Source organism: Aquarana catesbeiana, linkage group LG04 (genome assembly GCF_042186555.1).
Source record: "Aquarana catesbeiana isolate 2022-GZ linkage group LG04, ASM4218655v1, whole genome shotgun sequence".
Classification (NCBI taxonomy): domain Eukaryota; kingdom Metazoa; phylum Chordata; class Amphibia; order Anura; family Ranidae; genus Aquarana; species Aquarana catesbeiana.
The window spans coordinates 273,417,481-273,444,735 of NC_133327.1; the positions used below are offsets into that span (position 1 = coordinate 273,417,481).

The 27,255-nt window shown below is 42.8% G+C and overlaps 1 protein-coding gene across 1 annotated transcript in view; it reads left to right on the top strand.

The window, feature by feature from the left end:
• Nucleotides 1–6,701: 6,701 nt before the first annotated feature.
• The window catches only part of ABCF3 (ATP binding cassette subfamily F member 3), a 61,435-nt gene continuing 40,881 nt past the window's right edge, over nucleotides 6,702–27,255 (top strand). Inside the window, exons 1-4 of the mRNA XM_073626567.1 lie at nucleotides 6,702–6,849; nucleotides 12,498–12,645; nucleotides 12,783–12,859; nucleotides 21,760–21,812. Coding sequence (XP_073482668.1) covers nucleotides 6,777–6,849; nucleotides 12,498–12,645; nucleotides 12,783–12,859; nucleotides 21,760–21,812 — 351 coding nt within the window. The 5' untranslated portion in view covers nucleotides 6,702–6,776. The remainder of the gene's footprint in view (nucleotides 6,850–12,497; nucleotides 12,646–12,782; nucleotides 12,860–21,759; nucleotides 21,813–27,255) is intronic.

Sequence of the window (27,255 nt, forward strand, 5' to 3'; positions counted from 1 at the left end):
GCTGTGGGGAAACATGATCAAAAAATGAGGAGCATCGGGAGGGGCGGGGGCCTTTAACCTGATTGTGTTTCCTGTCAGGTGGACCAGTCATCTCTCAGGGTGCCGTCCTGGAAGACGACTTGAGAAATGTCAACAATTCTATGTTTTTCTGTCAATATGGGGTGCTGTGTGTACATTAATGAGGAAAAAAAATGAACTTAAATGATTTTAGCAAATGGCTGCAATATAACAAAGAGTGAAAAATTTAAGGGGGTCTGAATACTTTCCGTCCCCACTTTACATAGTGTCACTGTACTACTCTGGGGGGGATCAGGATTTTGTTTTTTTACACTGATTGCTTTCAGTCACGATGGCTGTAAAAGAAATAGTTTCTCACTCTCTCTGGCAGTATTTCTGCAGCCATTGAATAAAACTGTGATAGATGTGATTGGTCACAGCTATAACATGGTACAGGTCTGCTGTGAATGGCCAGGGGAGAAAAACGCAGCTTAAAAAAAAATGCTTCTAAAGCCACAATTTGCTGTGCGTTCGCGCATTTATGCATTCTATTGATCAGAATATTAATTTATTGTGGCTATTAGAATGCACTAATGTGCAAACATGCCTAAATGCTCATCTTCTGAACGGGCAAGTGATGTTTTTTTCTGCCTCTAAATGTGGCATTTTTTCCGTCCTGTGTGCATGAGGCCTCAGGCCTCATGCACAATGCAGCTGTCAAACGTCTCTTTTTTTTTTGCCTCTAAACATCCCTCCAAGTTAGCTTGCACACATAGGCATTCAGGGGCAGAAATCTGAATGCACCAAAATCGTGTTCCGGAGAGGAGCGTTTGGGTAGAAAAAATGCCCAATGCACCTAAATGCTAGGTGCAAGTGTTCTCTCGTTTCAAAGGCCAGAATGGATTAATATTCTGGCCAACTAGGTCTCTTTCACACTTGCGTTAAATTTTAAAGTAGCCTAAAAGTGCATTAACGTGCCTATAGAATTAATGGTCAGGTCATTTAGAGGATGTGTTGTACAGGCTTTCATTTTGCAACAGACAACACTTCTCAAACACCCTGTGTGTTTTTTTTTTTACGAGGCTAAAATGGGAAATAATCTCTTTTGACGCTTAGCAACCTCACTGTAAATGCACTGTAAACGCCATAGGCATAGGCACAGTTAAAGTGCATTTCAATCGAAGTAAATAGAGGCAGTTGCAAAGCATTATTGCTTGCTAAACTCTGCAGGCAGCGTCATTTTTCCTCGCTGTAACGCAAAGCAATACTATAAACACCTCCATCCACTCCCCATTGTAACAGTTTCGTTTGGCATTGATAGGAGATTGGGAAGTGGTAAAGACATGACCCAACCACCTATTTTCAAAACACCTGATTGAAAAAGCGCGAAATGAATCAACATCCAATCACTTAACCTGTTGCTGACCAGCCGCAGCCATTATACAGCAGCAGATTGGAATGGCTGCGCAAACCGCCGTAGGTGTATGTCGGCTGCTTTAAGAGCTGTGGGAGACGCGCCCACGGTGCAACTCCAGAGCCAATGTCCACCGGCCACCTGTGACTGTTCCACAGAACGGCGATCTGTCAATGTAAACAGACAGATCCCCGTTCTGACAGGGGAGAGGAGAGAGAGATCTGCTGTTCATAGTAATCAGGAACAGCGATCTCTCTCCCTCCAGTCAGTCCCATCCCCCCACAGTTAGAAACGCCTCACAGGGAACTCATTTAACCCATTGATCGCCCCCTAGTGTTAACCCCTTCCCTGCCAGTGACATTTATACAGCAATCAGTGCATTTTTTTTAGCACTGATTGCTGTATAAATGTCAATGGTCCCAAAAACGTGTAAAAAGTGTCCGATCTGTCCGCCGCAATCCTGCTAAGAAATCGCTGATCACCACCATTACTAGTAAAAAAATAAATAAATAAATAATACTAAAAATTCCATAAATATATCCCCTATTTTGTAGACGCTATAACTTTTGCGCAAACCAATCAGTATACACTTATTGGGATTTTTTTTTTTTTTTACCAAAAATATGTAGAAGAATACATATCGGCCTAAACTGATGAAGAATTTTTTTTTAATTATTATTTATTACAGAAAAAAATAAAAATTTTTTTTTTTTTTCAAAATTGTCTGTCATTTTTGTTTATAGCACAAAAAATAAAAACCGCAGAGGTGATCAAATACCACCAAGAGAAAGCTCTATTTGTGGGAAAAAAAGGACACACGCTGATTGCCCCTCCCCCCCAATAAAGAGGACCTGTCACAAGCCAAAGTACCTGTCACAGTCCATCAAAGTACCTGTCACCAGCCATCAAAGTACCCAAGTACCTGTCACAGTCCATCTGAGTACCCGAGTACCTGTGACAGCCCATCTGAGTACCTGTCACAGCCCATTTGAGTACCCGAGTACCTGTCACAGCCCATCTGAGTACCCGAGTACCTGTCACAGTCCATCTGAGTACCTGTCACAGCCCATCTGAGTACCTGTCACAGTTCATCTGAGTACCCGAGTACCTGTCACAGTCCATCTGAGTACCTGTCAAAGTTCATCTGAGTACCGGAGCACCTGAGTACCTGTCACAGTTCATCTGAGTACCCGAGTACCTGTCACAACCCATCTGAGTACCCGAGTACCTGTCACAGCCCATCTGAGTACCCGAGTACCTGTCACAGTCCATCTGAGTACCCGAGTACCTGTCACAGTCCATCCGAGTACCTGTCACAGCCCATCTGAGTACCGGAGCACCTGAGTACCTGTCACAGTTCATCTGAGTACCCGAGTACCTGTCACAGTTCATCTGAGTACCTGAGCACCTATCACAGCCCATCTGAGTACCTGTCACAGCCTATCTGAGTACCTGAGTACCTGTCACAGCCCATCTGAGTACCCGAGTACCTATCTGTAGCCCATCTGAGTACCCGAGTACCTATCTGTAGCCCATCAGAATACCCGAGTACCTGTCACCAGGCCATCAGAGTACCCGAGTACCTGTCTCCAGCCCGTCGGAGTACCCGAGTACCTGTCTCCAGCCCGTCGGAGTACCCGAGTACCTGTCTCCAGCCCGTCGGAGTACCCGAGTACCTGTCTCCAGCCCGTCGGAGTACCCGAGTACCTGTCTCCAGCCCGTCGGAGTACCCGAGTACCTGTCTCCAGCCCGTCGGAGTACCCGAGTACCTGTCTCCAGCCCGTCGGAGTACCCGAGTACCTGTCTCCAGCCCGTCGGAGTACCCGAGTACCTGTCTCCAGCCCGTCGGAGTACCCGAGTACCTGTCTCCAGCCCGTCGGAGTACCCGAGTACCTGTCTCCAGCCCGTCGGAGTACCCGAGTACCTGTCTCCAGCCCGTCGGAGTACCCGAGTACCTGTCTCCAGCCCGTCGGAGTACCCGAGTACCTGTCTCCAGCCCATCGGAGTACCCGAGTACCTATCTGCAGCTCATCAGAGTACCCGAGTACCTATCTGCAGCCCATGCCTTATAGAATATACGTTGGGGTGTTTGCTTTCCAAAATGGGGTCATTTTGTGGGTAATTCCACTGTCCTGGTGCTCCAGGGCCTTCAAAAGTGTGATGGGTAGGAATGAAATGAGATGTGTAATTTATGCTACTAGAACGCCTGAAGGTACTACTTCAATGTTGGGCCTCTGTATGTGGCCAGGCTGTGTAAAAGTTTCACACATGTGATATCCCCATATTCAGGAGAAGTAGCAGAATGTGTTTTGGGGTGTAATTTTTGCTATATACATGCTATGTGTTAGAAATATCTTATAAATTGACAACTTTGTGTAAAAAAAAAAAAAAAAAAAAAATTGATTTTCATTTTCTTTTCCACGTGTTCTGAAGACGTGTAAAAAAATAAACCATTCAAAAGACTCATAATGCTTCATAGAATATACGTTGGGGTGTTTGTTTTCCAAAATTGGGTCATTTTGTGGGTAATTCCATTGTCCTGGTGCTCCAGGGCCTTCAAAATTGTAATAGGTAGTTAGGAAATTAGAGGTGTAATTTATGATCCTAGAACAGCTGACGGTGCTCCCTGCATGTTGGGCCTTTGTATGTGGCCAGGCTGTGTAAAAGTCACACACATGTGGTATCGCCATACTCAGGAGGAGTAGCAGAATATATTTTGGGGTGCCATTTTTGCTATATACATGCTTTGAGTTAGAAATGTCTTATAAACCGACCACTTTGTGTAAAAAAAAAAAAAAATACACGTTTTAATTTTCTTTCCACATTTTCCGAAAACTAGTGGAAAAAAAAAAAATGAACCGTTCAAAAGACTCATTATGCCTCATAGAATAGATGTTGGAGTGTTTGCTTTCCAAAATGGGGTCATTTTGTGGGTAATTCCACTCTCCTGGTGCTTCACAAATGTAATAGGTCGTTAGGAAATTAGAGGTGTAATTTATGCTCCTAGAACCCCTGATGGTGCTCCCTGCATGTTGGACCTCTGTGCGTGGCCAGGCTGTGTAAAAGTCCCACACATGTGGTATTGCCATACTCGGGAGGTGTAGCAGAATGTATTTTGGGGTGTAATTGGAAGTATGCATATGCTGTGTGTGAGAAATAACTTGTTATTATGACGATTTAGCAAAAAAAAAAAAAATCTTCATTTTCCCAAGAATTGTGGGAAAAAATTACAACTTCAAAAAACTCACCATGCCTCTTACTAAATACCTTTGGACTGTCTACTTTTCAAAAAGGGGTTATTTGGGGGATATTTGTACTTTCCTGACATATCAGAGCCTCGATAAATTAGATCATCTGTGCATCAGGTATGATCAATTTTCAATGATTTGCACCATAGCTTGTAGACTCTAAGGCTGGCCATACACTATTCAATTTTCCTGTTCAACTTTCCTTTAGATTTACCAAAACCATATAATAGGAGGTCAAACCTAAACACTTTCAATTTGGATGCAATCAGGCAGGCCCTTGTACTACATAGTTGAAGGTAAATCTAAAGAAAATTGAACAGGAAAATTGTATGGTGTATGGCCAGCTTAACTTTCACAGAGACTAAATAATATCCACTAATTTGGGTTATGTTTACCAAAGAGATGTAGCAGTATAAATTTTGGCCCAAAATTATGAACAAAAATTATTTATTTGCAAAATTTTATCACAGAAACTAAAAAAAGTGTTTTTTTTTTTTTTTCTTTTAATTTCTGCTCTTTTTTTCACTTATGTCACAAAAAAATAAAAAAACCAGTGGTGAATAAATACCACCAAAAGAAATCTCTATTTGTATGAAAAAAATGATTAAAAAAAATTGTTTGGGTACAGTGTAGTATGACTGAGTAATTGTCATTCAAAATGTGAGAGCGCTGAAAGCTAAAAATTGGTCTGGGAAGGAAGGGTGTATAAATGCCCTGTATTGAAGTGGTTAAAGTGACGCAGTGCTTTATCGCAAATATGGCCTGGTCAGGAAGTGGGTAAGTCCTTCCGGGGCTGATGTGGTTAAAGGGGTTGTAAAGGTACATGTTTTTTCACCTTAATGCTTTCTATGCATTAAGGTGAAAAAACATCCGACGATTAGCGCCCCCCCCCCTGTTTACTTACCTGAACCCTCGAAAGTCCGTGTCGTGAAAACGCTGGCGTCTCGGCTCATTCATTGGCTGATTGATAGCAGCGCAGCCATTGGCTCCCGCTTCTGTCAATCAAATCAATGACACGGCACTCCGTGGGGTGGGGCCGAGTGGTACAGTTGGCGGCTATAGCCACCCACTGTAAAACGGGAGCGTGCCCAGAATGGGTGTTGGCTGATGCGAGGAGGAGCCGAGACAGCCGCCGAGGGACCCCAGAAGTGGATGTTCGGGGCCACTCTGTGCAAAACGAGCTGCACAGTGGAGGTATGTCATATTTGCTATTTAAAAAAAAAAAAAAGGAACCTTTACAATCACTTTAAAGTATAACTAAAAGGCAAAAAACCTTTTTTTTTAGTTTTAGATAGAATGGAGAGGGATTAGGTTGCTTGCCAGTTTTTATCACTGTCTGAGATTCACTTTCTCTATTTGTCTTGTTTACTATTATCATTGTAGGTGAAAGTAAAAGAAAATCCCACAGTTTGGGTTGTCCCCAGAAAAATAATAAATCTTCCAATGGGGACACTAGTTCTGGTGATCCCAAGGAATTCCTTTAATTTTTAAGGGATTTCCTCTCACTTCCTGTTCTGGCTTAGGGACAGGAAGTGAAGGGAAATCTCCCCAATGGGACACAGATGGTTAAAAAAAAAAAACAGGGGTTATAACCCTCCCTTCCTCTATCCAAAATGAAAAAAAGTTTTGCCAATAGTTTAATGCACCTAAAAAACACAGTTTATGTGTGTTTTTGATGCTATCAGGAGAAAGGCGTTGAGAAGAGCCTAACGTGCAGGAGGCCTTACTAGAATTGCCACCTCATCCCTTTAAACCCGAACACCTTTAAAATACACAGGTTCTGAGACTAATATAATGCAGATAAGGCAACAAGTGAGTTGAATCACCACCTTAATCTGCCACAGAACCTGTGTAATTAATATGTGTTCCGGTTTAAAGAGATGAAGTAGTAGTAACTATAGGCCTTACACATACTTCTTTACACCTCATAAAAACGAATTACCCGTGTTCACTGTATATCCATTGCAGCCGTCACACCTATTCTATTCCCACCCTCTCTTACCTCAGCTTTCCTCGCCTGACTACAGTCACCACCTACCAGGCCGGCGAACTACATTTCCCGTCAGCCTCTCCGTTCCCGGTGTTCCTGTACTCATGCGCGTTGCCGGCCGGCCAACATGGCGACCTTCGTGGAGATTCTGAGGAGCGAGTTCCCGCAACTGGATGCCGAGCTTTTCCAATACGTGACTGGTGAGAGGAATGGCTGAGACTGGAGCTGTGTCTGGACGGCATACCTCGGCCACACAGGCCTCACTGCTGCCCCAGACACCTATCCGGCCTGAGTATTTCATGGCTAGGACACTGGAGCGCTAACACATGCGCCTTCTGTCTGGGGATTTCCTATAGGAACACGTAGCCGATCATTCTGTGCTGGAACTACAAGTCCCAGCATGCCTTGCTAGCCAAAGGCGACCTGCTGAAACCTGTAGTCCCATCGCAGGTGGAGGTGCTCACGTACACTCAATGGAGATCCTAGTCCCCATGTAAAAGTCAGCCCTCCTATATGATTAGTAGTGATGAGTGGTTATGAGGAACGAGAAGAATTGTAACATCTTTCTGTTTTCTTTTTTTTTGTAGTTTTATTGATCTGAATATCTGCAATCAGAAGCTGATACACTAAACGACTGATATGCTATGTAAAATAGGAGAATTAGGGCAGGTTTATTACCTTAGAGGAGTTCAGAATCTTCACACAATGACGGCTCATGCCTACACATCCAGGGCTGTACATAACCCAGATCAGCCGATTTCTGTTGGCAAGCTGTTTCTGATCTGCCACAGACAGGGACCCTGTACAAGTCAATAGGGATGAGCTCAGGCGTCTTCAGATCCCAATCTGGATCCAGGCGTGAGCCTGCAGGGAAGCTGTCACTGTCCTGATCAATCATAAGCAGCGGAGGTATTCCCCACCCTGTGGCCTGTACAAATCAATAGGGTTGAGCTCAGGCATCTTCAGATCCCAATCCAGATATGCGAGCCCGCAGGGAAGCTGTCACTGTCCTGACCAATCATAAGCAGCTGAGGTATTCCCTACCCTTTGGCCTGTACAAATCAATAGGAATGAGCTCAGGCGTCTTCAGATCCCAATCAGGATTCAGGTATGTGAGCCAGCAGGAAAGCTGTCGCTTTCCTGACCAATCATAAGCAGCTGAGGTATTCCCCACCCTGTGGCCCGTACATATCAATAGGAATGAGCCCAGGCGTCGTCAGATCCCAATCCAGATCCAGGTATGTGAGCCAGCAGGGAAGCTGTCACTGTTCTGGCCAATCATAAGCAGCCGAGGTATTCCCCACCCTGTGGCCCGTGCAAATCAATAGGAATGAGCTCAGGCATCTTCAGATCCCAATCCAGATATGTGAGCCCGCAGGGTAGCTGTCACTGTCCTGACCAATCATAAGCAGCTGAGAAATTCTCTACCCTGTGGCCCATACAAATCAATAGGAATGAGCTCAGGCGTCTTCAGATCCCAGTCCAAATCCAGGTGCGTGAACCCTCAGGGAAGCGGTCACTGTCCTGACCAATCATAAGTGGCTGAGGTATTCCCCACCCTGTGGCCTGCAGGAAAGGGAAGGCCTCTGCCACCAATGACTGGCTCAGTACAGTGACAGCTTTTTGACGGGCTTACTGACTTGGGTTGCAATAGGATCTGAATGCGACTGATCTCATCCCTACAGTGAGGGAAAAGGTATTTGATCCCCCGCTGATTTTTGCCCACTGTCAAAGAAATGATCAGTCTATAATTTTAATGGTAGGTTTATTTTAATAGCGAGAGACAGAATAACGGCAAAAAAATCTAGAAAAATGCATTTCAAAAAAGTTATAAATTGATTTGCATTTTAATGAGTGAAATCGGGTGCCTTGAAAAAGTATTCACACCCCTTTCAAATTTTCCACATTTTGTCATGTTACAACCAAAAACGTAAATGTATTTCACTGGGATTTTATGTGATAGACCAACACCAAGTGGCACATAATTGTGAAGTAGAAGGAAAATGATAAATGGTTTTCAACATTTTTTACAAATAAATATGTGAAAGTGTGGCGTGCATTTGTAGTCACCCCCCTGAGTCAATACTTTGTAGAACCACCTTTCCCTGCAATTGCAGCTGCAAGTCTTTTTAGGGATGTCTCTACCAGCTTTGCACATCTAGAGAGTGACATTTTTGCCCATTTTTCTTTGCAAAATAGCTCAAGCTCTGTCAGATTGGATGGGGAGCGTCTATGAACAATTTTCAAGCCTTGCCACAGATTCCCAATTGGATTTAGGTCTGGACTTTGACTGGGCCATTCTAACACATGAATATGCTTTGATCTAAACCATTCCATTGTAGCTCTGGCTGTATGTTTAGGGTCGTTGCCCTGCTGGAAGGTGAAGCTCTGCCCCAGTCTCAAGTCTTTTGCAGACTCTAACAGGTTTTCTTCTAAGATTGCCCTGTATTTGGCTCCATCCATCTTCCCATCACCTCTGACCAACTTCTCTGTCCCTGCTGAAGAAAAAGCATCCCCACAACATGATGCTGCCACCACCATGTTTCACAGTGGGCATGGTGTGATCAGGGTAATGTGCAGTGTTTTCCGCCACATATAGCGTTTTGCTTTTAGGTAAAAAAGTTCAATTTTGGTCTCCTCTGAGAAGAGCACCTTCTTCCACATGTTTGTGTCCCCCACATGACTTCTTTCAACAATGGCTTTCTTCTTGCCACTCTTCCATAAAGGCCAGATTTGTGGAGTGTGCAACTAATAGTTGTCCTATGGACAGATTTTCCCACCTGAGCTGTAGATCTCTGCAGCTCCTCCAGAGTTACCATGGGCCTCTTGGCTGCTTCTCTGATTAATGCTCTCCTTGCCCGGCCTGTCAGTTTAGGTGGACGGCCATGTCTTGGTAGGTTTGCAGTTGTTCCATACTCTTTCCATTTTCGGATGATGGATTGAAAAAAGCTCCGTGAGATGTTCAAAGCTTGGCATTTTTTTTTTATACCCTAACCCTGCTTTAAACTTCCCCCCCAACTTTATCCCTGACCTGGCTGGTGTGTTCCTTGGACTTCATGATGCTGTTTGTTTACTAAGGTTCTCTAACAAGCCTCTGAGGGGTTCACAGAACAGCTGTATTTATACCGAGATTAAATTACACACAGGTGGACTCTATTCACTAATTAGGTGACTTCTGAAGGCAATTGGTTCCACTAATTTAGTTAGTGGTATAATAGTAAAGGGGGCTGAATACATATGCACACCACAATTTTTACATATTTACATTCTGCCACTTTCGGTTGGTCTATCACATAAAATACATTTACATTTTTGTTTGTAACACAAAATGTGGAAAATTTCAAGGGGTGTGAATACTTTTTCAAGGCACTGTAAGTATTTGACCCCTTTGCAAAACACGACTTGGTACTTGTTGGCAAAACCCTTGTTGGTAAATAGAGGCCAGACGTTTCTTGTAGTTGGGCACCAGGTTTGCACAAATCTCGGGAGGGATTTTGTCCCACTCCTCTTTGCAGATCCTCTCCAAGTCATTAAGGTTTTGAGGCTGCCATTTGGTAACTTGAACATTCAGCCCCCTCCACATATTTTCTCTGGGATTAAGGTCTGGAGTCTGGCTAGGCCACTCCAGGACTTTAATGTGCTTCTTCTTGAGCCACTTCTTTGTTGCCTTGGCCGTGTGTTTTGAGTCATTGTCATGCTGAAATGCCCATCCACGACCCAATTTCAATGCCCTGGCCAAGGGGAAGGAGGTTCTCACCCAAGATTTGACATGGCCCCATCCATCGTTTCTTTTGATGCGGTGAAGTTGTCCTATCGCCTTAGCAGAAACTCCCCCCCAAAGCATAATGTTTCCACCTCCATGTTTGTTGGTGTTCTTGGGGTCATAGGCAGCAGCATTCCTCCTCCAAACACGGCGGGTTGAGTTGATGCCAAAAAGCTTGATTTTGGTCTCATCTGATCACAACACTTTCACCCAGTTCTCCTCTTAAGCAATCAGATGTTCACTAGAAAACTTCAGATGGGCCTGTACATGTGCTTTCTTGAGCAGGGGGACCTTGTGGGCACTGCAGGATTTCAGTCCTTTATTGCGTATTTTGTTGCCAATTGTTTTCTTGGTGACTATTTTCCCAGCTGCTTTGAGATCATTGTCAAGATTCTCCCCTGTAGTTCTGGGCTGGTTCCTCACCGTTCACTTGTGATCATTGAAACACCACGAGGTGAGATCTTGCATGGAGCCCCAGACCGAGGGATATTGACGGTTATGTTGTGTTTCTTCCATTTGTGAATAATCACACCAACTGTTGTCTCCCTCTCACCAAGCTGCTTGGCGATGGTCTTGTAGCCCATTCCAGCCTTGTGTAAGTCTACAATCTTGTCCCTGACATCCTCGGACAGCTCTTTGGTCTTGGCCATGGCGGAGAGATTGGAATCTGATTGCTTCTGTGGACAGGTGTTTTCTATACAGGCAATAAACTGGGATTAGGAGCACTCCCTTTGAGAGCCCATTCACACAGGGACGACTTGTCAGGCGACCTAGTCGCCTGACAAGTCGCCTCCCGTTCTGTGCTATGGAACCGTTCTAAGGGGAGCGACGCAAGTCGCTTCGACTTAGAAAAAGGTTCCTGTACGACTTCGGGGGCGACTTGCATAGACTTCTATACAGAAGTCGTTTTGCAAGTCGCCCGGGCAGTCGTTTGCAGGTCGCCTCGCTGAGGCGACCTGCAAGTCGTGTTGCCCCTGTGTGAATGGGGTCTGACAGTGCTCCTAATCTCATCTCGTTACCTGTATAGAAGACACCTGGGAACTAGAAATCTTGCTGATATGGGATCAAATACTTATTTCACTCATTAAAATGCCAATCAATTTATAACTTTTTTGAAATTTGTTTTTCTGGATATTTGTGTTCTGTCTCCCACTGTTAAAATAAACCTTCCATTAAAATTATAGATTGATCATTCCTTTGCCAGTGGGCAAATGTACAAAATCAGCAGGGAATCAAATACTTTTTTCCCTCACTGTACATAGCACTGACGTTGTTTGCAGCTATTAGCATGTAATCAAATATGGGCTATTTATCTCTAGGTAGGGCACAATGTGTGCCCCTAGATGCAGACATTTCACATCCATGGGCACACATCTGTCCCTGCTCAATGAGCAATTACAGCTACAGATCCTGTCAGCCTGTCATCGACTTGCACAGACTTCCTGCTAAATGGAAATGCCCAGCTGTACCTGGTTTAGAAATACACTATATTAGGCTATGTGCGGCCCTGCACATGAGCTCTAAATTGTGTTCACGTCAGTTATCTTATTAAAGCAGAACTCCAGGAGTTCTTTTTTTTTTTTTTTTTTTTTTTTCTTTTTTGCACACTTACATTGGGCCAGCTTGGTTTGATGTACAGTATCTCACAGAAGTGAGTACAGCACTCACAAAAAGGAGGAATGGCCTGTCCATTTACACCTGACTGCCATCTGATCCAATCTGCCAGACGAATGCAGAACTTATCCCCATCTGTCTGTTTTTGGTGGACAAGACCGGATCGGATGTCGGCGGCTGTCAATGGACACCTGCTACTCCATAGAGCAGACTCGAGGGTCCCATTGGGTCTGCCGGAAAAACGTACCCATCGGTCCGCCTGCATGAAAGAGTTCTAAGTGTGCAGGTAAAAGAAGTAGACAGGAATTTGATTTTTTACTTGAATGGATACTTTAAGTGAATATTTAGACATTTTATTGTGTGAAGATTGTTCCTCACTGACTGTTGGTGTCTATAAATAGCACATCCTGATATGTAACCATATATTTAAATTCTGTCCTTATCACACTTGTTACATATTTTTCTATCCAGATGTTCTGGACAGTGGTATATCAGACTTTGAATCAGAGAATGATCTTTTTGAAGCAGTGGGGGAGCTACTACAGGATGTATCTGGAGATTCAAAAGATGACGACGATATTAAAAACATCTGTCAGAGGATGTACAGAACAATGCAGTTGTAAGTAGATCTGGAGAATGTAAGGCAACACATGAAAGCCATGAACTTTCCAGTATAGACCTCTAACTCTACAGTATATAATGGGTAATACAGTTCACACATGTAAATTAACATTGTGATATTTTAATTTTGCTAAGGGAGAATCATAAAGTTCCTTCACAAGACCAGGTGTTACTCGAGGCTCCAATACAGTTGTCCCAGATTGCTGATTATGGTAAGAATTGTTTATGACTATCAGAGCCTATGTTACTTTCTTTGTAATAAACCTTTTTGGTCAGTTGATTAAGACCTAAATCCAAGTTTACTTTCACTTTAAATAGTTAGTGTTCGGATCCACATCAGTATTAAAAATAGTGAACTATCTAGGGTGTATACTGGTTTAGGGAGAGATTAGACATAATACCCTCATTTAAAGGTGTGGTAATGGGGGAAATCTGTAGCATTATAAAGGATGTTTTTAATAGTGGATTGTGATTGTCGTTGATGATGTAATATCTGGAATCAACTGTGCTGGTTTTGTTCTTGTTTCTCTCAGTAAAATCTTTTGAGAAAAAAAGTGTTCACCTTTTCAGAAAACTCATTAGGTAAACTAACACCCCTCCCCCGTCACTACTGTAGTTACCTCTGTGGGTGATGCACTGTCAGTGCTCATGCAGCCAGTGTAGCAGTCGAGGAATTAAATATCCCCACCTTTCTCCCTTTTTATTCTCTAGGGAAGTATTTTTCAGTCAAGGCACCTGTGACAAGAGTCACTTTGGACGGGGGGCTGGTGGAACCCAAATCCTTTTGGAGGGGTTGGAAAACCCTTGCTTCAGCTCCCCGTGCACCTTATTCACCCTGTGTCTATTAGGAGCACAGGGTGACCAAGAAAATAATGGACATTAAGAATGTGGCTTGGATTACTTAAAATGGAACAGTAATATTTATCCACAATATCTCCCAGGAAAAATACAAAGACTATTCCTGGTTTGTTTGATTCTGGACTATACATGTTAATTGAAAGAACTGATCACATTGGCCTCTGTACAATGTAGGAGACGTTCCGTCTGCTACTGGAAGCTTTTGCTATTGTATGAAGGTGTCCTGTGAAAGACTTACCTGTATGATGTATAATCTACTGTGTGAAGCTTGGTGACTACAAGTCTGACCTGTAGAGAAATCTGGATTAATCACAACAATGGCCAAGGTGGGCATCGAGTCACCTTGACTGCTTTAAGGGACTAGTTAATTTGCTATGTTAATTCTGTTTCTGGTTACAGTTTGTATTGCTAGGGTAATATGATCGGGGGGGGATGTCCTCCTGGTGTATATATTTGGGTGTGTTTGTTGAAATAAACATTCCATGTTCAAGCTTTGTAACTGAGCTAGTCTCGCCTGGTTTTAGTTACAATATGTGGCTGTAATATCTGATATCTAAACGTCCAGACTGGAGGAGGCCGTATACTGACGGAAGCACTCAAGCGGAGTATGATGGGGTTCCGTGACATTCTTTAGTGCAGTGTTTATCAACCTTTTTTCAGTCAAAGCACCCTTTTCAATTTCGCGCAATCTCGAGGCACCCCATTCTAAAATTTAAAAAACACCATGAATAGTTTTACATAATGCAGCAACACCCATATGCGTAGGACACCCAACATTAGCCATTAGCGGTGATTTATTCTTCCACAGCAAACACCTTTGCACACTGGTACTGACTAGTATTAAAAGGTTTCTCTATCTAACTCAGCTAATGTGACCCCAGTGTTGATGCAGAGGGGCAGGGGAGGGGCAAACAAGGGTGCTGTGCAGGTGCCCAATGTGCTCCTCATCAACCAATGATGGTCCTTGGTTATTAGGACATTAGCTGCTAGAAGGTTGTAATGGTGCGCAATGAAAACCTGTGGCTTTATGTAACTAATAGGCAGGCTGGATCCACCTGTTGGCTTGTATACAATTTTTGGGCAGTTTCTAGGCATTTTGCCAAGACACCCCTGAGGCCACGTTAAGGCACCCTGGTTGAAAAAGGCTGCTGCTTCTGGGACAGATCAAAACACTTCTTATTGGTCAGCACCAATGTCAGCTAATCGAAAGTGCTCTGAGGTGTCCCGGAATCTTCAAATAGCTGCACACCAGTTGTGTGGGCACTGACAGTGTATCGCCCATGTTTGGCAAGGACCGGGGGTTGGAGAGAGTGTAGAGCAGTGGTTGTCAATGAGCTAAAGGGGACCTCAAAGGCACCCCCTGACATCACCAAGGGGCCAAACATAATGTTGAATATATGTAATGCTTGAGAAGACTGAATACTTGAATAATACCTGAATACAGGCTTCCTGTGAATGGCTGAAAAGTGCTCAGCCTGATTCAATTCCTTTTGGACAGCAGACAGGAAGCCCCTGTACCTCTGCCAGAACACAGCACTGTTTACTGTGCTATACAGCTCTGACAACAGTTGCATCTATTGGTAAAGGAAATAATTTGTTTGGGCCAGCTTGGCCCAAACTAACAATTTAACCACTTCAGCCCCGATAGATTTGGCTGCTGAATGACCGGGCCATTTTTAGTGATTCGGCACTGCATCGCTTTAACTGACAATTGCGCGGTCGTGCGACGCTGTACCGAAACAAAATTGACGTCCTTTTTTACCCACAAATAGAGCTTTATTTTGGGGGTATTTGATCGCCTATTTTTTGCGCTATAAACAAAAAGCGACAATTTTGAGAAAAACACACACACGAAATAAATATATATATATATATATATATATATATATATATATATATATATATATATATATATATATATATATATATATAAAATACTTTTTGCTATAATAAATCTCCCCGTTTTTTTTTTTTTGTTTAAAAAAGCTATTTTTTTTTTTTCTCAGTTTAGGTCGATATGTATTTTTCAACATATTTTTGGGAAAAAAAATTGCAATAAGCATATATTGATTGGTTTGCGCAAAAGTTATAGCGTCTACAAAATAGGGGATAGATTTATAGCATTTTTATTATTAATTTTTTTTTTTTTTTTAACTAGTAATGGCAGTGATCTGCGATTTTTATCGGGATTGCAACATTATGGCGGACATATCAGACAATTTTTTGACACATATTTGGGACCATTCACATTTATACAGCGATCAGTGCTATAAAAATGCACTGATTACTGTAAAAATTCACTGGCAGGGAAGGGGTTAACACTAGGGAGGGTTCAAGGGATTAACTATGTTCCCTAGTGTGTGTTTGTAACCGAAGTGGGAGGGGACTGAATCGAGCAAGTGACGGATCGTGGTTCCTAGCTAATAGGAACACACGATCTGTCACTCCTCTCGGAACAGAACCGGGATTTGTGTGTTTACACACACACTTCCGTGTTCTGTCTCTCGTGATCGCTCGTGTCCGGCGGTCATCGCGACTGTCGGCCACGAGCATTTGCACAGTGAGAATATGCAAGCTCCAGGCAGGTAGAGTCGTGGTTTGAACCAGCAACCCTTCTTACTGCTAGGCGAAAGTGCTATCTCATATATTATATACCCCTCACATTTTTGTAAACATTTTATTCTATCTTTTCATGTGACAACACTGAAGAAATGACACTTTGCTACAATGTAAAGTAGTAAGTGTACAGCTTGTATAACAGTGTATATTTGCTGCTGTCCCCTCAAAATAACTCAACACACAGTCATTAATGTCTAAACCGCTGGCAACAAAAGTGAGTATACCCCTAAGTGAAAATGTCCAAACTGGGCCCAAATTGTTACTGGTTTTTGTGACCACCATTTATTTTCCAGCACTGCCTAACCCTCTTGGTCATGGAGTTCACCAGAGCTTCACAGGTTGCCACTGGAGTCCTCTTTCACTCCTCCATGACGACATCACGGAGCTGGTGGATGTTGGAGACCTTGCGCTCCTCCACCTTCGAGGATGTGGGGCATCCTCAAACGGAAGGTGGAGGAGCGCAAGTGAGGGGAGTGAGGGGTATACGCTTTTGTGAGATACTGTATATATTGGCCTAAACTGATGAAGAATTTTTTTTTTTTTAATTTGGGATATTTATTATAGCAAAAAGTAAAAAAATGTTTTTTTTTTTTTTTTTTTTACAAAATTGTGGTTCTTATTTTGTTTATAGCGCAAAAAATAAAAACCGCAGAGGTGATCAAATACCACCAAAATAAAGCTCTATTTGTGGGGGAAAAAAAATGTCAATTTTGTTTGAGTACAGTGTCGCACGACCGCGCAATTGTCAGCTAAAGCGACGCAGTGCCGTATCTCAAAAAATGGCCTGTTCATTAAGGGGGAAATTCTTCTGGGGCTAAGGTGGTTAAAATCGAAATAAATGGCAAAACATATAAAAACATTATAAATACCCCCCCCCCCCCCCCACCAATTTTATATCTGATCACATCACCTCTCATGACCCGGTGCACACTGGTCTTCCCAGTGAATGGCTGTGCGGGCAGAGGGGGGATTATATCAGCAGAAGCCTGATCACTGGACGAGAGCAGGCTGAATTTCAGCACAGGCAGAACACTTGCCACACTGTGCTATCATGCCTAGTGTGGTCAGTTTCTCATAGAAAAGCAAAGGGACTGACGGGAACACCAGATGTGTCACACAAAGGAAGCAATGCAAAGAGAACAGGATACTTTTTCATACAAGTACATGGTACATCACGCATATATCTGTAATATGAAATGTTGGGTTTACATATTCTTTAAAGTGAAAGTAAACCTGGAGTTAGACTTTAAAGTTTAACTTGGGTTTAAAAATGCCTGTCCTTGCCCCCTTCATCTCACTGATGCATCTTCAATAATAAGTTCTAAATGCAAATTTTCTTAATATTAATATACAGGCTTTATATAGCACCAACAATTTTGCAGCACTTTAAATGTGAGAGCAGACAGTACAGTTGCAATACAATTCAATACAGGAAAAATCAGTGGGCACTGCTCGCTACAGCTTACAATCTGGAAGGGAGGGTTAAGTAATACAAAAGGTAATAACTATGGGGGATGAGCTGATGGAGAAAATAAAACTATAGTTGTTAGGTGGAGGCAGGAAGAGAAAAGGTTTCAGGGATTGCCAAAAAGTGAACAGAGTAGGAGATGGTCGGACAGACTGGGGTAGGGAATTCCAAAGGATGGGAGAGGCTCAGGAAAAGCATGGGAGGAGGTGACAAGGGAACTAGAGAGCGGTAGGTCTTGGGAGGAAAAAAATAGAACAGTTTGGTAGGCATTTTGAGACTAGGTTATTGATTTAGCTGGGGGCTAAGTTGTGGATGACTTTGTAAGTTATTCTTAGTATTTTAAATTTAATTTGTTGGGTGAGAGGCATACGGGTAGCAGACGCTGAGTAATTTGTAAGGTGGATGAGCCTGGTAGCAGCAGTTGTGATGGACTGAATAGGGGATAGCCTATGTAAGGGTAAGCCAGTCAGGAAGGAGTTGCAGTAGTCAAGACGGGAGATAAGCAGGGAGTGTCGGTGGTTAGGAAGGGTTGTATTTTGGAGATTTGTTTAGGATGAATACCTTGAATGGAAAAAAGTATTTGATCCCCGGCTGATTTTGTACGTTTACTCATTGACAAAGAAATGATCAGCCTATAATTTTAATTGTAGGTTTATTTTAACAGTGAGAGACAAAATAACAAAAATATCCAGAAAAACGCATTTAAAAAAAGTTATAAATTGATTTGCATTTTAATAAGTGAAATAAGTATTTGATCCCCTATTAATCGGCAAGATTTCTTTCTCCCAGGTGTCTTCTATACAGGTAATGAGCTAAGATTTGGAGCACTCTCTTAAGAGCCGGTTCACACTGGGACGACTTGTCAGGCGACCTAGCCGCCTGGCAAGTCGTGTTCCATTCTGTACAATGCAACCGTTCTAATAGGAGCGACTCAAGTCGCTCCGACTTAGTAAAAGGTTCCTGTACTTCTTCTATATTGAAGTCGTTTTGCAAGTTGTCGCTGCTGTCTTTTGTGCAGGTTGCCTGAGGCAGTCGCGCTGCAAGTCGTGCTGCCTCAGTGTGAACCGGCTTTTAAGGGAGTGCTCCTAATCTCAGCTTGTTACCTGTATAAAAGACACCTGTCCACAGAAGCAATCAATCAGATTCCAATCTGTCCACCACGGCCAAGACAAAAGAGCTGTCCAAGGATGTCAGGGACAAGATTGTAGACCTTCACAAGGCTGGAATGGGCTACAAGACCATCACCAAGCAGCTTGGTGAGAGGGTGACAACAGTTAGTGTGATTATTCGCAAATGAAAGAAAAACAAAATAACGGTCAATCTCCCTTGGTCTCCATGCAAGATTGCACCTCATGGAGTTTCAATGATTATGAGAACGGTCAGGAATCAGCCCAGAACTACATGGGAGAATCTTGTCAATAATCTCAACACAGCTGGGTTCATAGTCACCAAGAGAACAATTGGTAATGCACCACGCCGTGAAGGACTGAAATCCTGCGGCACCCCGCAAGATCCTCCTGCTCAAGAAAGCACATTTACAGGCCCGTCTGAAGTTTGCTAATGATTATCTGAATGATTCGGAGGAGAACTGGGTGAAAGTGTTGTGGTCAGATAAGACCAAAATTGAGCTCTTCGGCATCAACTCAACTCGCCATGTTTGGAGGAGGAGGAATGCTGCCTATGGCCTCAAGAACACCATCCCCACCATCGAACATGGAGGTGGAAACATTATGCCTTGGGGGGGGGTTTTCTGCTAAGGGGACAGGACAACTTCACTGCATCAAAGGGATGATGGACGGGGCCATATACCATCAAATCTTGGGTGAGAACCTCCTTCCCTCAGCAAGGGCATTGAAAAAGGGTCGTGGATGGGCATTCCAGCATGACAAAGACCCAAAACACATGGCAAAGGCAACAAAAGAGTGGATCAAGAAGAAGCACATTAAGGTCCTGGAGTGGCCTAGCCAGTCTCCAGACCTTAATCCCAGAAATGGAACTTCCGCTTATCCGGTTCCTCCTCCAACCCCCCCCCCCCCTTTCCGGTGTCACATTTGGTACCTTTCAGTTCTGTCTAATACAGATATTTGCTCCCACTTCCGGTGAAAGATCGCCACAGTATCCGCAGCGTTCTAAGCTATGTCCGGCCCCTTCTCTGCCACCAATGCCGCCCCCCCAGAAGACAGCAGGGACCTGTCGGAACACGCAGTGCGTCTTGCGCAAGGCTTCGCTTCCTGATTCCCTTACTTAAGATGCCGGCGCCTCCACCCGGAGCAGAGGGATAGGTCAGCTTCAGGTGAGGACATCACGGGCTCCCTGGACAGGAAAGTGTCCTTATTTTAAAAGTCAGCAGCTGCAGTATTTTAGCTGGTGACTTAAAAAATTTTTTTTTTTGGCAGGCGGAACTCCGCTTTAATGACTTGGAGAGGATCTGCAAAGAGAAGTGGGACAAAATCCCTCCTGAGATGTGTGAAAACCTGCTGGCCAACTACAAGAAACGTCTGACCTCTGTGATTGCCAACAAGATTTTTGCCACCAAGTACTAAGTCATGTTTTGCAAAGGGGTCAAATACTTATTTTGCTCATTAAAATGCAAATTGATTTATAACTTTTTTTAAATGCACTTTTCTGGATTGTTTTTTTTTTTTATTTGTTGTGTCTCTCACTGTTATAACAAACAGGCCATTCAAATTATAGACTGATCATTTCTTTGTCAGTGGGCAAACGTACAAAATCAACAGGGGATCAAATACTTTTTTCCCTCACTGTACTTGTTTATAGACCCAGTGACAACACTACTTGGGTCTCTTTTGCTGATCTTTGTTGGGGACCAAGTTCCTGTTCTTTGTCCTTGTCATATTTATAAGCCTTGGGACAGACTGGGGAAAGGGTTCAAGGTCGCTATATGTTAATTTGAACCAAAGTGGTGGCCAAGATTATCGGTAGGTGCATAGGACACGCGTAACCACACCCACAAAAGATGCGCAGATGGAATTGGCACACCCCCAACATGATGCAGCCAAAAATGACTCCTGGCAGGAAGAATAAATAGATTTAATAGGCAGACCAATAACCGCATGGATTTAAAGAAATGAGGCTTTTTAACACAGGAAGTCATTAGGGCAGGAAATTAAGCAACCTCCAGAAACTGCAAATTTCATAGCTCTCCCTGTGGACACGACAGCAGGCAGACAATGGAGACTAATATTTTCACAAAGCAAACATTGCTACTTGTTTGCAGAGAAAAGGCTAGGGCTGGAGTTCAGCTTCAAGTGCTAAAAGGCCATTAGGGGATAGTGGTGACACTAATAATAAGATGAAATTGTGTGTGGCTGTATCACTGTCCAGTTTGTCTATACAGGCTAATTGGCCTGAACCTTTTGTGTCCCTGTGACTAGTAGTTCATCTTGTACAAATGTTAAAGGTAGTATTGTTCACCATAGGACAATGATATGTATATGGTGTTAGCCATATATTAAAATTTACTTCATTTTTTTTACAATTAATCAAAGGCTAGAAGGAAGAATGGTCATAATGTTTTCTTTGGGGTCTCATCTAGTATGATGTCAGAAAGATTTTTCCTTATTGCAGATATACAATCAGCATTATTGCTAATGATATTAAAGGGGTTGTAAACCCTCGGCTTTTCACCTTTAATGCATTCTATGGATTAAGGTGAAAAACCTTCTGTAGTGCAGCAGCCCCCCAGAGCCCCCCTTTTACTTACCTGAACCCGATTGTTCCAGCGACAGGGACAAGCACAGCAGCTCCAGCCGCTGTCTCTGGTCTCAGTGAATAGATTGATAGCAGCGGGAACCATTGGCTCCCACTGCTGTCAAATGCAGTGACTCGGGAGCGTGCCCGCTTGAGTGCCCCCATGGAATGCGTCTCTCCATGGGGGGGGCAATCGAGAAGAGGAGGAGCCAGGAGCGCCCTCTGAGGGACCCCAGAAGAGAGGAGGATCGGGGCTGCTCTGTGCAAAACCCTTCCACAGAGGAGGTAAGTATGACATGTTTGTTGTTTAAAAAAAAACAAAAAACAAACCTTTACAACCCCTTTAAGCTGTAGGACATGTTGCCGTATTGTCTGTTCATTTCTAAGTGTAATGCATTTAATGCTTTTTCTTGTGTTGTGTGTGTGTGTGTTTTTTTTTTTTTTTTTTTTTTTTAGATGTTGAACCTGAAATTTTGAATGTCTTGCTCATGAAGAAGGGCCAGGGCTCGGTAAGATCATGCTCCTTTATTGAACCATGCAGTTGTAGTGTTTTTTTGTTTTTTGTTTTTTTTTATGGATGCGGTAAAACGTGACATGAGCCACTCTGCCATTCTGAGTGAATCACCATGAGGATAACTATAGCCATTGCAGATTATAGTTCACACTCGCCCAGTTATTTGCTGACCACCTGCAGAGGCCACAATCTCCCATGCCATCTGTAGATTCTTTATCTGACTTACCTGCAGCCTTAGCAGCTTCAGAGCCATTAGCCACAGAAACTGTCTGATTCTTAGTTGCTATAGTCCCTGACTGATAATTTTGCTCTTCAGGTGTCAGTCTACTGCCAACACTCCCAAATTAAAGGAGACCGTTTTGGCTTTTTATTGAGGTGGCATGCACCCCTATGAAACCTAAAGTATTAGCCTGTTGCTTCATAGTGTGGTTTTTAATCCTGGGTCTTTTCTCATTAGGAAGTGACCTACAACCTCTAAATACTTGAGGGGTGTGTGTCACGGGTGCAAAAAGTGACAAAAAAAGTGCAGAAAATAAATATTTGTATATTCTCAAAAATCCACAAATAATCCTACAGTGTAAACTTTCTAACCGCTTATATATAATGCATATTGTTATGTACAAATAAAAATAAAATAAACACAATCCTGTGCATAACCTGCAATTCAAAGTGACATTTTTGTGCAAAAAAATCCAACATATATGACTGGTGTATATTGTTGCTGTGAAACTGGTTCAGAAATGTGTATATACCGTCCTTAAACCCTGGTGTGTAAAAAAAAAAAAGTCCAATAAAGTGACAATGTGCTCCTTCAAATTGTTTTCTGCTTCTTGGAAAACAGTGCCCCATAAGAAACACACTCACCACTATTATTCACCCCACAAGGAGGTATTTCACCTTCACAGTATGAGCCACTGTGTAGCCTGTGGAGTGGGAGGAAACTTCCTGTCCTGTGTTCTCCAAGTGCCTCCTTCTCTGCAATGTAAGTGGTCTCCTCACTGTTAACCTCTTAGATGTTGCCCACATGTAGAGAGGAAAGGGACTCCATAGTGTGATACCGTACAAATATCGCTTTTGAACTGAGTCCACATTTGGAGTATCTGGGTCAAGTCAGACGCAGCTTCGGCCAGAGTGTTTTTTCCACAGGAGAAATTTCAGATTCTCCAATCCCAGATTCTAGCTGTCCTGTCCAGGAGTTGTTCCGACTCACTGCCTTTGCATGGGCATGATGGTAGCCTACGTCGGGATAGTTCCATTTGCTCAAACATCTACAATGCATCATTCTTTCATTGTGGGTAAGTTCAATAAGGTTCCTTGTGCAGATCACTGAAGACTGTTTGTCCCTGGCTTAGTAGCATAGTCTTTCCTTCCTGTCTATTGGAGCACAATGGGTGGCAGTGTGTCGAGCTGGGTAGTCTTGGCACCCTGTTGATGCAGGGGACTTGGTTGTCATTGAAGTCTCGTCTTTCTGATCAACATTCAGTAGCTTTGGGCAATTTGGCTGACTTTCTCAGCCAGTAGCACCCAGACTTAGGAATGTTCCGGGTCACAGGTGAGAGATGTTAAATGTGGACCTCTTGGCCTCCAAGTTCAACAACAAACTGAATAGGTTTGCCTCCAGGTACAGGGATCTTCTATAGCGGAAGTAGTGGATGCTCTGGTGGCTCCATGAGATCAGTGCACCCTGCGCTTTACAGCCCTGAAATTGCTCCTTCATCTGCTTTGCAAGATCGAGATGGATATTGTTCCAGTAATCCTTATTGCTCTAGTTTGGCCACAGGATGATTTAGTATGCCAGGACTTCTAGCAGACGCTTGTGGGCTCTACCTGTTCATCTGGATCTTCTTTTTCAAGGATTAATTTGACATCCTACTTCAGGATCCCTGGCTTTAATGGCATGGCTGTTTAAACCAAGCTTCTGGGAGATGGGCAGATCTAAATCTGTAATTTCCTTGATGCTGAAAGCTAGGAATGCTCCATTCTTCAAGGTCCATCATTCTGTCCATCTGTCCTGCCTCAGTTCACCAAAAAAAGAATTCTCTCCATTGTCTGGATGTGGTACAGGTTCTGAGAGTCTTTCTCTCATCTACTGCATTTTTAGCAAGACTGATTCCTTTTTGTTATCCTAGATGGTCTCGATAAGCGTGCACTTGCCTATGATTCCGCCATCTCTAGGTGGCTTGGATTGACAATCATTCAAGCTTATGGTTTTAAGCACAAGGTTCCACTCTTTCCTGTCAATGTGCATTCTGCTAATTCTGTGAGTTCTTCTAGGACTTTTCTAAATCAAGCGACTGTTTACCAGATTTTCCATCTGCTATATGTTCTTCTGTTCACACATACTCTTAAGTTTTACCCAGTGGAAGTTTTGGCCTTATCTGATGTCAGCTTTGGGTGTAGGGTCCTTCAGCTTTAAGCTGTAAGCGGTCCCCAGTTCTATTTTTGTCTAAGGCCTGTCAACTTTGTCTAAGGCCTGTCAACTATTTGTTTGCTGTGTTGCCTACTGCTTTTTGACATCCTGAAAGTGAAAGGCTTGCCTTGTTCCTCAGTGAACAAGAGAAAAAATAAAGCATTTTGTAATCCACTTGCAAATCATTTTCCACAAGTCAGTTGAGAGATGTTTGTCCCACCCCTCTATGTTTAAAGTGGTCATAAACCCAAAAACAAAAATGTGCTTGTTTAAATTAGTTTTCTTTTTCCAACTGATGATCTGGCCCATAACCCACTTCCTGTCTTAGGGTGGCTCCACTTTGGATGGAGGAGCAACATAGCCACCCTTGGACAGCAGCTTTACTAATCTGGGGACTGGGTAGTGTTATATACACTAGCAGAATTAGAAGGACTTGACCAACAAATTAAAGTTGAATTCCAGCTTACACTTGAGCAGGTACAGCAAAAGACTTTTTTTTTTTTTTTTTTCCTTTTGGGATAAAGGTTTTAACTGCCAATTTTGCTGGACAGCTCAGTCTGTTAAAGTGTAACTAAACCCTTCTATCCTTTATTGTTAAGGAAGCTGCCATATTGGCCTCTGTTTTGCCATGTTTCTGCACATGTGATCGGTTATGATACCAGCCTTTTGACGGCTTGAAAGTTCTGTTGGGAGCACAAGCAACTATGACAGTTGTCATTCATGGCATGTCTTGAATATAACTATTTTGGGAGTTGATGGGATTCATTGCGCTTTAAAGTGGGAGTAAAAACTCCCATGCATGAATTTTACCTATAGATAAGCCTATAATAAGGCTTGCCTATATGAACTGTAAATATCTCTTAAACTTGCACCGTTTAGGAGATATTTACTGTAAATGCAACCGGTGACGTCACCAGTGCATGCGCTCTGAAGGAACGGCCACCCGAGCTGTTACTTCATAGTCCTGTTCTGTACTCTGGCAACTCGCAAAGTGAGTCCGTAAACCCGGAAGGAAGACTGGGTGAAGATGGGAGCACCTTCAGCAGTGACAGCACTCCGCTGGAAGGCTTCATTTTCAGGTATGTTTCACATACTATGCTAGTATGTGATGCATACTAGCACATTATGACATTGCCTTTCAGGTTTAAGTTAGTTGGAAAAATATAACTGTCTCAACAGGTAAAAATAAAGGAAAACAACTAAAAAAGACTAATGCAGCCACTACCTCTAAGAATTGGTAAGCTGCAATATAATGCCTTTTTGTTTTTGGATCTTGTACTGCTTTTAATGGATAGTGGGTGCAAAAAATCCTGCAGTTCACAGTATAACTTGAAGGTAAAATAGCAAGGATAGTGGGTGCAAAAATCCTCTTTTCAACCAAAACTTTTTATTTTAGTTTTTAGGTTTGAATAGTGTGGGAAATGGTCAAAGCCTCTGTCATGTTTTAACACTGTTGTCCATGTCCCTACTGGATAGACTTTACTTCATTCTTGTCCCAGTGATCACTCATTGGGACAGGAAGTGAGGAGAATTTCTCCACTAAGGACACAGATGTTAAAAGTTCATAGGGGTTCTAATTCGTCTTTGTTCTACAAAATGTTTTTTTAATAATGCCTGCATTCCCATTTGAAAGATTTCTAGTCTATTCCTGTCCTAGTTACTACACTCTAGAACAGAAAGTAAGGGTTAAGCTTTCCAATGGTATACAGACTGTAGTAACATCAGTTCTAACCCTTTTTTAGTCTAAAGCAGAAAAAGCCTTAATACTGATCAGACCCATCATTTTAAAACTACTATTACTTTAAAATTGAATTTGAAATAGTTTAGTAGGTAAGTCTTTTGAGAGCATGATTGCACTAATGCAGTTATGGCCCCATAAAGGATGATCAGGGAAAGTTGGTTACCACTAACAAGGCAACTGTACTAAAATACAGTCTTCTCTTTACAAAGGATAAGGAGGGGTATGGCAATCAAGATTGTATTGTTAGTAACATTGCACCGAAAGAATACACCTTTGTGGCTGTGAAGTTAGTATCTGAAAAAAACTTGAAATACTTAACACAAACAGATCACCAGGACCGGACGGCTTGCACCCGGAAGTCCTTAAAGAACTTAGCCATGTTATTTATAGCCAGACCGTTATTCCTAAGATATATATATATATATATATATATATATATATATATATATATATATATATATATATATATAAATTATACAGTGGGGACGGAAAGTATTCAGACCCCCTTACATTTTTCACTCTTTGTTACATTGCAGCCATTTGATAAAATCATTTCAGTTCATTTTTTTTCCTCATTAATGTACACACAGCACTCCATATTGACAGAAAAACACAGAATTGTTGACATTTTTGCAGATTTATTAAAAAAGAAAAACTGAAATATCACATGGTCCTAAGTATTCAGACCCTTTGCTGTGACACTCATATATTTAACTCAGGTGCTATCCATTTCTTCTGATCATCCTTGAGATGGTTTTACACCTTCATTTGAGTCCAGCTGTGTTTGATTATACTGATTGGACTTGATTAGGAAAGCCACACACCTGTCTATATAAGACCTTACAGCTCACAGTGCATGTCAGAGCAAATGAGAATCATGAGGTCAAAGGAACTGCCTGAAGAGCTCAAAGACAGAATTGTGGCAAGGCACAGATCTGGCCAAGGTTACAGAAACATTTCTGCTGCACTTAAGGTTCCTAAGAGCACAGTGGCCTCCATAATACTTAAATGGAAGTCCTTTGGGACGACCAGAAATCTTCATAGAGCTGGCCTTCCGGCCAAACTGAGCTATCAGGGGAGAAGAGCCTTGGTGAGAGAGGTAAAGAAGAACCCAAAGATCACTGTGGCTGAGCTCCAGAGATGCAGTCGGGAGATGGGAGAAAGTTGTAGAAAGTCAACCATCACTGCAGCCCTCCACCAGTCGGGGCTTTATGGCAGAGTGGCCCGACGGAAGCCTCTCCTCAGTGCAAGACACATGAAAGCCCACATGGAGTTTGCTAAAAACAC